The sequence below is a fragment of the Delphinus delphis genome, chromosome 8 (genome assembly GCF_949987515.2).
Source record: "Delphinus delphis chromosome 8, mDelDel1.2, whole genome shotgun sequence".
In the NCBI taxonomy this organism is placed as follows: domain Eukaryota; kingdom Metazoa; phylum Chordata; class Mammalia; order Artiodactyla; family Delphinidae; genus Delphinus; species Delphinus delphis.
The window spans coordinates 59738502-59752351 of record NC_082690.1 but is presented as its reverse complement, the minus strand read 5'-3'; the positions used below and the strand labels follow the sequence as shown (position 1 = coordinate 59752351).

Below are 13850 nucleotides of genomic sequence, written 5' to 3'. Positions count from 1 at the left end.
TGTACACTAGAGGTACTGGGTTAGTTACTGGTCTTCTGTCTTGAACAATTCATTTTGAAAGGAAGTTGCAAAGAGATCCTGTGCACCTCCCAATGTCGCTGTCTTGCATAAATATAGTATATATCAAAACCAGGAAATCGACACTGGTACAAAGCATAAAGCTTATTTAGATTTCACCAGTTATATATGCACTCATTTTGGGGTGGTGTATGTGTAGAGGTCTATACAATTTTATCATATGTATAACTTCATGTAACCACTATCACAATCAAGATACTTAACTGAACCATCACCACATGACTCCCTTGTGCTACTCCATAATAGCTCCCTCTACTTTCTTCATCCCTAATTCCTGGCAATTGCTAATCTGTTCTCTATTTCTATAAATATGTTATTTCACAAATGTTACATAATGGAATCATGCAGCATGTATCTTTTCTTTTTTGGCCATGTGGCACGGCATGAGGGATCTTAGTTCCCTGACCAGGGATTGAACCCATGCCCCCTGCAGTGGAAGCACCGAGTCTTAACCACTGGAACACCAGGGAAGTCTCACCATATATCTTTTTGAGATTTCCACTTTCACTCAGCATAATTTCCTATAAGTTCATCCAAGTTGTTGCATGTATCAACAGTTCACTCCTTTTTATTGCTGAGTAGTATTCCATAGTATGGAAGTACCACCATGTGTTTGATCCCTCACTCACTGAAGGTCATTTAAGCAGTTTCCAGTTTTTGGCTATTATGAATAAAGCATTTGTGTCCAAGTTTCTGTGTGAAAATAAATTTTCATTTTCTCTGGGATATATGTCCAATCTCTCTCTCTGTAAATCTGTTACTGAAGTATAAGTGACATACAATAAACTGTACATATTTAAAGTGTATACTTTGATAAGTCTTAACTTACCTATACACCTGTAAAAATATCACCACAATCAAGATAATGAACTTATCCCTCACTCTCAGAAGTTTCCTCATCCCCTTTGTAATCTTTCCCTCCAGTCCCTTCCTGCTCCCTTCTGTCATTCCCTGTGACAACTGAGGTCAGGCCTTAAATCTCATTACTGATGCATCCTTCAGCAACTAGCACAGTGACTCTGTCTAAAGTAGCATTCAATAAACAGTTGTTAAAGAACACCTCTGTATCCATCACTGAGATTAAATAAAACATTACTATTACTGTCAAAATCTATATAACCTCTCCTTATTGCATTCCCACGTTCCTTCGAAAGGAATGTTCCTCAACCTGTTTTTTTTTTTTTTAAATGTTTTTTAAGTGTTATCACTCCCACTCCCCAATCCAGGGTCCCTTTTAAGACATTTTTTCCCTAATCTCCCTCTTTGATTAAACTTTAATACCACAAATATACTGTATATATGTTTATGTATTATGGAATGCTGTAATATCTAACATTTTTTTGCAAACCACCCCTCAAAAGCCAGAAGCAATTTTTACTCCCCTGGGGAATATCTGCCCCTCTGCAAATGCATGCTGCTCTAGATGTAACCACTCTACTGAATTTTACCAAGCTCCTCTTTTCTTTTTTCCTTTTAATAGTGTTACTACATATGATGTATCTCAAAATGATACTGTTTTCTTGGATATTTTTGAACACTGCATAAATGGCATCTTAGTGTGTGTATTCTTTTGCAAGTTGCTTTTTTTTTAAAATTGAAGTACAGCTAATTTACAATGTTGTGTTAATTTCAAGTGTAAAGCAAAGTGATTTAGCCATACACACACATGCACAAACACACACATATTCTTTTTCAGATTCTTTTCCATTATAGGTTACTACAAATACTGAGTATAGTTCCCCGTGCTATACTGTAGGTCCTTGTTGTGCAATTTGCTTTTTGCTCAATATTACATTTGTGAGTCTCATCCATATTAATGCATGTGCCTACAGAGCTTCCTTTTTTTTTTTTTTTTTTTGCAGTACGTGGGCCTCTCACTGTTGTGGCCTCTCCTGTTGTGGAGCACAGGTTCCAGACACGCAGGCTCAGCGGCCATGGCTCACGGGCCCAGCCGCTCCGCGGCATGTGGGATCTTCCCGGACCGGGGCACGAACCCGTGTCCCCTGCATCGGCAGGTGGACTCTCAACCACTGCGCCACCAGGGAAGCCCCAGAACTTCCATTTTTATTGCTATCTTGTATTCCATTATTCATCTTACTGTCAGTGGACAGCTGGGTTATTTCTAGCTTTTTCTAGTCTTATAAAGGAAGTTGCTATGAACATTCTTTCAAAAGTCTCCTGGTACCCATGTGCCAGAGTTTCTCTAGGTTATATTCCGAGCAGTAGAACTGCTGGGTCATAAGCTAAGTGCATCTTTAAATTGACTAGATAATGTCAAATGTTTTTATATTGGATGTATCAATCTGTACCCTTCGGGGCAGTGTAAGAGTTTCTGTTAATCCATATTCTCACCAACAGTCATTCCTGTCTGTTTTTGTCAATCTCATAAGTATAGAATAGAATCTCACGGTGATTTGAATTTCCATTTCTTTGATTAATAGTGAGTATAAGCGTCTGTATTAGTTTCCTAGGGCTGCCATAACAAAGTATCACAGATGAGGTGGCTTAAACAACATAAACTTGTTTCCTCACAGTTCTGGAGGCTAGAAGTCCAAGATCAAGGTGTTGGCAGGGTTGGTTTCTTCTGAGGGCCTCTTTCCTTGGCTTGTAGATGGTCATCTTTCCCTAGTGTCTTCATATGGTCTTCCCTCTGTGCCTGTTTGTGTTCTAACCTCCTCTTATAAGGACACCAGTCATGCTAGATTAGAGCTTGTCCATATGACCTCATTTTACCTTAATAACCTCTTTTAAGGCCCTATACCCAAAAACAGTCACAGTCTGAGGAACCAGAGGTTAGGACTTCAACATATGAATTTTAGGGGGACACAACCTAGGCCATAAAAACATCTTTTATTTATTTATTTATTTATTTGTGGCTGTGTTGGGTCTTCGTTTCTGTGCGTGGGCTTTCTCTAGTTGCGGCTAGCGGGGGCCACTCTTCATCGCGGTGCACGGGCCTCTCACTGTCGTGGCCTCTCTTGTTGCGAAGCACAAGCTCCAGACGCGCAGGCTCAGTAGTTGTGGCTCATGGGCCTAGTTGCTCCACGGCATGTGGGATCTTCCCAGACCAGGGCTCGTTCCCGTGCCCCCTGCACTGGCAGGCAGATTCTCAAGCACTGCACCACCAGGGAAGCCCATACAAACGTCTTTTAATATGGTAATATCTATTTATGTGTTTTATTCTGTGGGACACATGTTGTATGATGTATCAGTACTTCATTCCTTTTTATGAACAAATAATATTCCATTGTATGGATATACTGTATTTTATTTATCTAATCATCAGTTGATCGACACTTAGGGTGTTTACAATTATTGGCTATTATGAATAACACTGCTGTGAACATTTCTGTACAAAGTTTTGTTTAAACACTTTTTAAAAAAAATAAATTTAATTATTTATTTTTGGCTGTGTTGGGTCTTCGTTGCTGTATACAAGCTTTCTTTAGCTGTGGTGAGTGGGGGCTACTCTTCATTGCAGGGTGCAGGCTTCTCATCGTCGTAGCTTCTCGTTGTGGAGCACGGGCTCTAGGCGCGCAGGCTTCAGTAGTTGTGGCACGTGGGCTCAGTAGTTGTGGCCTGCAGGCTCTAGAGCTCAGGCTCAGTAGTTGTAGCACATGGGCTTAGTTGCTCCATGGCATGTGGGATCTTCCCAGGCCAGGGCTCGAACCCATGTCCCTTGCATTGGCAGGCAGATTCTTAACCACTGCGCCACCAGGGAAGCCCTAAACACTTTTTTTCAATTCTCTTAAAGTGGAAGTGCTGAGTCATATGGTAACTCTGTGTCTTATTATTTTTTTTGTGGTACGCGGGCCTCTCACTGTTGTGGCCTCTCCTGTTGCGGAGCACAGACTCTGGATGTGCAGGCTCAGCAGCCATGGCCCACGGGCCTAGCTGCTCCGCGGCATGTGGGATCCTCCCGGACCGGGGCACAAACCCGTGTCCCCTGCATGTGTCTTACTTTTTGAGGAACTATCGAACTGTCTTCCACAGTGGCTGCACCATTTTACATTCCTACAAACGCTGTACGAGGGTTCTAATTTCTCCACATCCTTGCCAACACTTGCTATTGTGTGTGTGTTTGTTTTTAAATACTAAAGTTATCCTACCAGGTGGGAAGTGGTATTTCACTGTGGTTTTGATTTGCATTTCTCTAATGACTAACAGTGCTGAGGATCTTTTCATGTGTACATTTTCATGGGAAAAATGTCTATTGAAGTCAAATTGGTCAAATTGGTCATTTGAAGTCAAATTGGTCATTTGAAGACAAATTGGTCATTTGTCTTTTATGTGTTGAGTTGTAAAAGTTATTTATATATTCTGATTATTAAATTCCTATCAGACACATGATTTATAAATATTTTCTCCCGTTCTATGGACTGTCTTTTTCACATTCTTGATAATGTTCTTTGATGCACAAAAACTTTTAATTTGATGAAGTTCAGTTATCTATCTTTTCTTTTATTGCTTGAGCTTTCATGTTAAATCTAAGAATACACTGGCAAAACCAATAAAGGTTTACCTCTGTTCTCTTCTACAATTTTATAGTTTTAGGTTGTTGACTCATTTTGAGTTAATTTTTATATATGGAGTGAGGAAGGGTTTTAACTTTATTCTTTTGCATGTGGTTATCATGTTGTTTTAGCACCTCTTATTGGAGAGACTATTCCTTCTCTATCAAATGGCCTTGACAACCTTGTCGAAATCAATTAGCCACAGATGTTTGAGTTTATTTCTGGACTCTCAATTCTTACTGGTCTACACGTCTATCCTTATACTACTACCATACTATCTTGATTAGATTGCTTTGGGGAATATTGAAATATATATATTTTTAAATATTTATTTATTTTTTTAGGCTGAGCCAGGTCTTAGTTGCGGCACGCAGCATCTTCGTTGCAGCATGCATGAGGGATCCAGCTCCCCAATCAAGGATGGAACCCGGACCCCCTGCATTGGGAGCATGGAATCTTACCCACTGGACCACCAGGGAAGTCCCTGGGGAATACTGAAATATTAGTGATATGAAATCTTCCAATCCATAAACATTTATTATTTCCATTTATTTAGGTCTTCTTTAATTTCAGCAATGTTTTGTAGTTTTCAATGTACAAGTTTTTCACGTTTTGGATAAATTTACTTCTAAGTAGTTATTCTTCAAATGGTATTGTAGTTAGAATTATTTTCTTAATTTTCTTTCAGTTCATTCATTGATGGAGTATTATGGAAACAACAGATTTTTGTGTTTTGATTTTGTATTTGCAACTTCTGCTGAATTCATTTACTAGCTCTAGGACTTTTGTGGAATCTATAGGATTTTCTATAATCATGTCATGTGCAAATATAGATAATTTTACTTCTTTCTTTCTGATTTGGTGCCTCCTATTTCTATTTCTTGCCTAATTGCTCTGACCAGGACTTCCAGTACAATGGTGAATATTAGTGGTGAAAAGTGGGCATCCTTGTCTTGTTCCTGATCTTAGGTGGGGAAAGCTTTCAGTCTTTCACCATTGAGTGTGATATGTGATGTAGGTTTTAAAAAAATGCCCTTTACCATGTTCAGGAAGTTCCCTTCTATTCTTAATCTGCTGAGCATTTTTATAATAAAAGAGTGTTGAATTCTGTCAAATGCTTTTCCTGTGTCCTTTGAGATGATCATGTGATTTTTCCCCTTCATATTATTAACTTTACTTTTTTGGTAAGTCTTCAAGGTATTAAGAATGACAATACTAGACAATTTAATTTCCAAAGAAATATAGAATAACATTGTTATTTTTGAATTGTTAAAAGATCTACATTATTAATTGGTAGGAATTCCCTTATGCAGACAGAAAGCAAGCACACATAAACAAACTGTAAGGCCAGAAGAACTACTTTTAGAATTAACTATGCCAGAGAAAATATCTCTGACAACATCTGCTTCAGTTACATGTAGAAAGCATTTCATAAAATATTAAGAAGAAAAGCAAGCTTCATAAATAATTAAAATTAAACAAAAGTTCCTAGGGCCAGCTGTTTCCCTTTAGGGGATAAAAGATATAGAGGGCATCGTAAAATTTACAATGTGTCACTATGGATTACCTCCAAAATATCTTTGAGAACATGTACAGTTACAATTTAGATATGTGGAAAAAAATGAATTCCGCCCCCCCACCCCCGGCAAAAAAAAAAAAGACAAGCTAGTAATGGTGTAGAATAAAAACCAAAAGAGTTTCAAACTTCTTTTTGGGTTATTAGATCACTAGGTTGCTTTTAGCAGTATAACAAGAGCAACATAACAAGCTCTTTGTAACAGAAAAACACGTGGCATAAAACTTACAGGTATGAGCTCTTCTGGTACTAGGAACAAAAGGGCACAACTCCTAGTTACATCATTCTTACAAAAGTTTTATTACTACCACTTTCAATCTAAACAGAAGAGCATCTCATTTATTCCTCATCCCTGGGAGTAAGATACTCATATGAGTGAATGTAGTGGAAAATAAAAGCTTATCTCTTTATGTGTCCAAATCAGTTGATTCATTTTTAATTCACTTTCTATGAAAATAATATAAGCTAAAGAGATAACATAGATAGTAGTAGAGCATGGAAAACACTATGTGTGAGTGTGTGACCTCAGGCGAGCCACATAAACTTCCTGGGTCTGTTTTCCTCTCTATGAAATGAGCATGATAATACCAACCTCAGAGGATGTGCTAAAAACTCCTAGAAAATTGTTAACTGCTGTATAAAATATTAGCACATTTTAAAGACTATATGTTTACCTGTTTTATAAACTAAAGGTAGTGTATTCAAACTTAACTTATTCTTGGAAAAAGAGATTTCAAGGAATTCTGTCTGGGGACAGTCTCTCTGATAAAATTAGAAATGAAAAATGCCACCCTATTACATACTCCCCCCATTGAATGGAAACTGGAAAAACTCACTTTTAAATAATTCATGGGTTAATGACAGGGGCGGGGGTGGGGGGGTGGAATGCAGAAACAATAAAAAAGCCCTACAAACATATCATAGACTGCAATTAAAGCAGAAAGAGAAATTTTTTAGGTTCAAGTGGATTTACTTGGAAACAAGAAAGACTGAAAATATAGAACCTAATAGAAAAAAAGCCTGAAAAAGAATAAAAATATAAGTTGTAGTAAAGTAGAAAGAAATAATGAATATAAAGGCAGAAATTAAGGAGATAGGAAACAATAACATTGAGAAGTAGAAGAAGAGCTGGCTCTTGGAAAACATTAATAAAATAGACTGGTAAGTCTAATCGAAGTAAGAGAGAAAGCACAAACAATATTAGAAATGAAAAGGGAGACAACTACAGAGGCAAACAACTTTATATGCAAATTTATGACATCAAATTTGATAAATGAAATGGACAATTCATCTAGGAAAGTGTAAGTTACCAAAATGTACTAAAAAGAAACAGAAAATCTGAATGGACCAATAAATATAAACAATCTGATTACTAGTCAAAAATCAACCTCTCCATAAAAGGAACAAAACCAAGATGTTTTTATAGACTTTTCCCTGCAACATTCTCTCATGGAAGATGTCAAATGTACACACGTTAAAATAAAAAGAATTGTACAGAAACACCTATATACCCACTACCTAGATTCTTCAATTATTATTTTTCTACATTTTCTTTCACTTAACTATCCATCTATTCATCCATTTATCCTTTCTATACATCCATCCTTTTATATCTTTTATTGAATTCTGGGGGGTGAAAATATAAGAATACAAAAATATGACAGGATTTCAAAGCACCAGACTAGTGATATTTGTATTCCCATATCAACTTAACATTTTAAATGTTTTTCTAAAAATAGAATTGGAGCTATGGTACACTGAAAATAAGAATAAATACACATGGAGACGTTCAGGAAGAAAAGTCTGTGTCCCTTTTCTTTCCTGTCTTTGGACACTGTCTTGTGAGATGGAGACCCTGATTCCTTTCCAAACAACTTTCTAAGGTATTAGCTAGTTCCTGCTCCTCCTGCCAAAAAGGAGAATTGAACTGGATCTTTTAAAATAGCAGTTATAAAATGAATATATTTTAATAAATGTATTCATTCAGTCAGGAAACATTTATTATGCACTTAATTTATCAGAAAGAAAATAAGATTTATTAATCGCAGGAACAATTTATCTTCCAAAGGGCAGTTTCTCTACTGCAAAAAATTTTAATCTGTCAGATCCTAAAGAAAAACGATTTCATTTATTTTCTATGTAAACAGTGTGACAGGCCAGCAAAGTTGATGGATGTCAACACTTTTGAATGAAAAGATTATTATCAAAGAATGACAGCATATAGAAGGCAAGGTTAATTTTTAAAAACAAGATATTATAACATTAATTTCTTTATCAATTATAAAATGCTAATTTTCCTTTTTGTGCCCCTTTATTATTCTTCGCACTGACACATGACCTTGTTGTTTTACAAACTGAGTGTATTTAAAATTCATTTGAGTGAAAGATAAAAGCTCTTTAAACCATTCTTCTCAAGAGCAACATACATGGCAATAGACTTTTTTGACCTTCATCAAGGAGAACAATACACGCTCCAATTTTGTTAGAAGAAATAGCGTTTCCAGGAAATTTGTCCTTTAAAGCATTCTTCTAATGTCATTGGTACCTTCATTTTGTTTGTATGCAAAAAACATTTTAGATTCTAAAATGGATAACATCACATATTGCACTAAAGGTAACTCGCCTTGCTGGAGGTTTCTAATAAAAACTGGAATGTGTTCTGCACAGCTTGGCATGTCTCTAGCTCCGTCCGGCTGAAGGCTATTAAATAATCCTTGAGGTGGTCATATACATTTCCATCAAGAGCCTGTAAAAGAGGAGTAAACAAAAGCAAAAAAATTATGATAAAGCTTTGACACACAATGCCTATTGTTTAAAAGGTAAGTTCAGTTTAAAATCTATTAATAAAAAATTAATAAAAGATATAGATCGTTATGTAAGAATAAATATAAACCTTAAACAATCACTTGGGAAAACATGAATTTCTCTAATAAATAGGAACTAAAAAAGGTAAACCCCAATATTGGTAAAGTTGTGGGGACAGGATAACACTTGCGAGGCAAAATGCTTCATTTCTGATATTTGTTCATCTGCTTATTAGTTATGTCAACTTCTGTAGTCACTCTATAAGAGTAGGCGTGGGAGTTAAATGAAATAATGGATGTAAAGGATCCAGACACAGTGCCTGGAACAGAACAGACATTCAATAAACATTAATCTCCTCCATTTTTCCTCATCCATTATTGGTAAGATTCTAAATTAATATATTCTTACTATAGAGCAGTCAGAAAAAAAACACAATAGAAATAGTAAAAATAAAAAAATGACTCAGAAATCCTGTTTTGGGGAAGCAACAACAATGCAAAGTCTACAAAGAGTTTTAAACATTCTTACTTATTTAAGCATTTAGAGCAGAATTCTTTGAAATTGAAAAAAAAGAAGAGAAAACCACTAAACATTTGAGATACATTAAGTTATGATATACACAGACTAAAATATGCATAGCCACCAAAATAAAAACTGTGGAAACTGTGTAGATGGAAAAGAATATATTGAATAATTTTAGGCTAACAAAGTAGAATAGAATACATACATACATACTAGCAACAGCTATAGGAAAATATATCAATAGTAATAATAATAAAGGTTCTGCAGTCTTACAAATTAACAAAGATCTTCTTAAAAATTGAGGTAAAATTCGCATACCATAAAAGTCACCATTTTAACTATTTCAAAGTGTACAATTCAGTGGCTTTTAGTACACTCACAATGTTGTGCAACCATCACTACTATCTAATTACAGGGCATTTGCATCACCTCCAAAAGAAATCCCATACCCATTAAGTGGCTGCACCCATTCCTACCTTTCTCCCTGCCTCTGGCAACCACTAAACCACTTTCTTTTTTTAAAATTAATTAATTAATTAATTTTGGGGGCTGCGTTGGGTCTTCATTGCTGTGCGCAGGTTTTCTCTAGTTGCAGCAAGCGGGGGCTACTCTTCGTTGTGGTGCATTGGCTTCTCATTGAGGTGGCTTCTCTTGTTGCAGAGCACAGGCTCTAGGCATGTGGGCTTCAGTAGTTGTGGTTCACGGGCTCTAGAGCACAGGCTCAGGAGTTGTGGTGCACGGGCTTAGTTGCTCTGCGGCATGTGGGATCTCCCAGACCAGGGCTTAAACCCGTGTCCTCTGCATTGGCAGGAGGATTCTTAACCTCTGTGCCACCAGGGAAGCCCCTCTACTTTCTAATTCTATGAATTTGCTTATTCTGGACATTTCATATAAATGGAATCATATGATATGTGGTCTTTTGTGCCTGCCTCTGTCATTTAGCATGTTTTCAAGGTTCATCAATGTATTAGTACATTTTATGGCTAAACAATACTGCATGGTATGGATATGCCACATTTTGTTTATTCATTCATTAGTTGGTGGACATTTGGATTGTTTCCACTTTTTGGCTATTATGGATTTTCCAATTCTCTTGGGTATATACCTAGTAGTGGAACTGTTGGGTCCTCTGGTAATTCTGTGTCTAACTATTTGAGGAACTAACAATCTGTTTTCCACAGTGGCTGCACCATTTTACATCTCCACCAGTAACATATAAAGGTTCCAATTTCTCCACAACCTCATCAATACTTATTTTCCGTTTTTCATTTTTTAATTATTCAAGCTGTCCTAGTGGTATCTCACTGTGGTTTTGATTTGCATTTCTCTAATGACTAATGATGTTGAGGGATTTTTCATGTGCTTATTGGCCATTTGTATATTTTCTTTGAAGAGATGTCTACTCAAGTCCTACACTCATTTGTAAATTGGGTTGTTTTTCTTTTTGTTGTTGAGTTGTAAGAGTTCTTTATATATTTGAATACTATTTATATATTTGGATACATATATCTTATAAGATATATGATTTTCAAATATAGTCTTCCATTTTGTGGGCTACATTTTTACTTTATTAATAGTGTCCTTTTTTTAAAAAAAAATTTACTCATTTATTTATTTGGCTGCACCGGGTCTTAGCTGCAGCACACGGGCTCTTCACTGCAGCATGTGGTATCTTTAGTTGCAGCATGCGGGATCTTTAGTTGTGGTATGTGAGATCTAGTTCCCTGACCAGGGATCAATCCCAGGCCCCCTGCATTGGGAGCGCAGAGTTTTAGCCACTGGACCACCAGGGAAGTCCCTCAATAGTGTCCTTTCATGCACAAAAGTTTTAATTTTGTTGAGGTCTAATTTAGCTATTTTTTTCTTTTGTTGTTTGTGTTTTGGTGTCATATCTAAGAATCCTCAATGGAGGTTTTATAGTAAGGAAATTATATATCCTACTTTCATTAAACATTCACTATAGGGACTTCCCTGGTGGTCCAGTGGTTAAGAATTCGCCTTCCAGTGCAGGGGACGCGGGTTCGATCCCTGTTTGGGGAACTAAGATCCCACATGCTGAGGGGCAACTAAGCTGGGCCCTCTAGAGCCCACGCGCTGCAACTAAGTCCCAACACAGCCAATAAATAAATAAACATTAAAAAAAAAATTCACTATAAAATTGACTTTTAAAAAATATACAAATTCTGTCCCCAAAGCATTAATAAATCTGCACGTTCTATAGTGCTTAAACCACTAGATGGCACCATCAAGCACTGTAAATATAGGCAGCACAAATTCCTTAAGATTCCTTTCCATGAGGTTATGCAACATCCCCAGAGAGACTGCTGGTGTTAAGTCTGAATAACAATTCCTACCTTAGGACATGCTTTTCATTAACTTGTTAGAAAATGAACATATAGCTACTTCTGATATGAGGTTGTGCCTTAGAATGCTCTTGGTCGATGGTCATATGACCTTGTGTTTGCACGAAACCTTGGAACATTTTATTTAAACATAGCAAACAGCAATATAGCCATCATGAGCTCCAGCCCGCAGAGTTTCTAATTGAGTAGGTTGGGGGTGGAGCCTGAGAATCTGTATTTTCTAACAACTTGCTGCTGGTCTGGGGACCATACTTTGACAACCACTGGACTAAACAGTCATTTTAGCTGATTAGATTGAATATTTATGTAGACTTAGACCCTGGTGACCCTGTAGAAGCACAGTGGCTGGAGGCAGAGAAGTCCACCATCCTGAATAGGGTCAAGAGCACCAATATGTGAAGTAGGCAGATCAGCATCTATTTTCAATTGAGAATCATGCTCTACTTCAGAATTATAAAGGCAGCATGGGAGAGAACTTGAGTTCTGAAATAAGTTGGATACGGGTTAGAATCTCAGAACTTTTACTTCATCATTTTGATGGTTTTCTCGTCTATAAATAGGGAAAGTGGGAATACCACATACTCCACGGGACACTATGAAGATCAACTAACGTAATGGAAGTGGCCCAATGTTAGTCTCCTTTTTTGCCTTGCTTAAAAATCTTTAATGGATTGGCCACATATTGATAATTATTAAAGCTGGGTAATGAATACATGGGGGTCATTATACTACTATTTTTACTTTGTTGTATACGGGAAATTTTCCATAAAAAATGTAAAAAGAAAATCTGGATATCATATTAGAAAGAAAAAGTGATGCTACAAAAAAAAATTTTTTTTAAACTCCCACTGTATATTTTGAAAAGTCAAAATTCTTCAGCTGGTATCTAAAGGCCTTTATAATCCAGTCCCAAACTACCTCTCGTTAGCACCATCTCTTACCACTGTTGTCTGCACTGTACTCACATCCCAACCACACCAAGTCATTCTGGAAAATGACATTTACTATCATGTTTCCAATTAAGTTATTCTCTTGGCCTGGAATGTCCTTCCCTTCTTATTACACACTCAAATAGTAATAATGATGGCTAACACAGGCAACTAATATTTACTAATGGCTCACTATGTTCCAAATGCTTTACAAAGATGACTCAACCAGTTCCTCCTTAGTGCTTCCACAATCTTTTGTATGTTGCATGGGTATTATTGCAAGTCATGGATTAAGTCTTATTCAGGCACAGTGCCTGGCAAATAGCAGATTCTCAAAAATATTTATAGAATAAATGAACGTTTTACTCTAGAGTTCAATACAGCAACAAAAATGCACTGAATTAGTTAGCTCACAGGCAAGCTATTCCCACCATATTCCAGTTAAGAGAAAAATGTACCATTAGTCATCATGTACCAAATACAGTAAAGGCTTTTCTTGGCTTCAGGGACCCAAATGAGGCTTAATGAATTTACATTAGGTGGGAAGTGGGCCAAGTGACTGGGAGCCTCTTATAGCACACAGAGATTAATCTTAAAATATTTCTTTCATCATATCATCATATTCACACCCAGAATACCCCAGATTTTAATTATTACCTTTATAGGGTTGCAGTGTTCATTAACCTGCCCATGTACCAATTTTTCTGGTTGATAAGAATAAGAGAGCTGGAGGTCTTCTGGCCTAGGTGTATTATTGCTAGTGTTCATAAAGTTAATGCAGGAGGTACAAAAATTAAGAAATGGCTGGAATTCAAAACACAGGAAGTGGATGATTACCCTATGATTGGCTCCAGCCCCCTGCCTCAAGTTAACTGCAATTGTTTGAACCAGTGATGATGCCGAGAGATGAAGTTCAAAGCAATTCTGGCTAACACTGTCTCAACCTGGTTTGTGATTAGAAGGTAGAGTGCATATATGGATTTTGATAAAAAGCCAATAATTAAAAAGAAGTAGTTCCCTGAAACAGAATTAAATACTGGGAACCAAAGGAAAGAGCTTGAAA

At 36.8% G+C, this 13850-nt stretch overlaps 1 protein-coding gene across 3 annotated transcripts in view; it reads right to left on the bottom strand.

Annotated features, from left to right (window-relative positions):
- FCHSD2 (FCH and double SH3 domains 2) overlaps positions 1 to 13850 on the bottom strand; it is a 303585-nt gene that overhangs the window by 72008 nt on the left and 217727 nt on the right. For all 3 annotated transcript variants that reach the window (XM_060018316.1, XM_060018315.2, XM_060018314.2), the window contains exon 9: positions 8792 to 8914. In XM_060018316.1, the coding sequence (XP_059874299.1) occupies positions 8792 to 8914 (123 nt within the window). The remainder of the gene's footprint in view (positions 1 to 8791; positions 8915 to 13850) is intronic.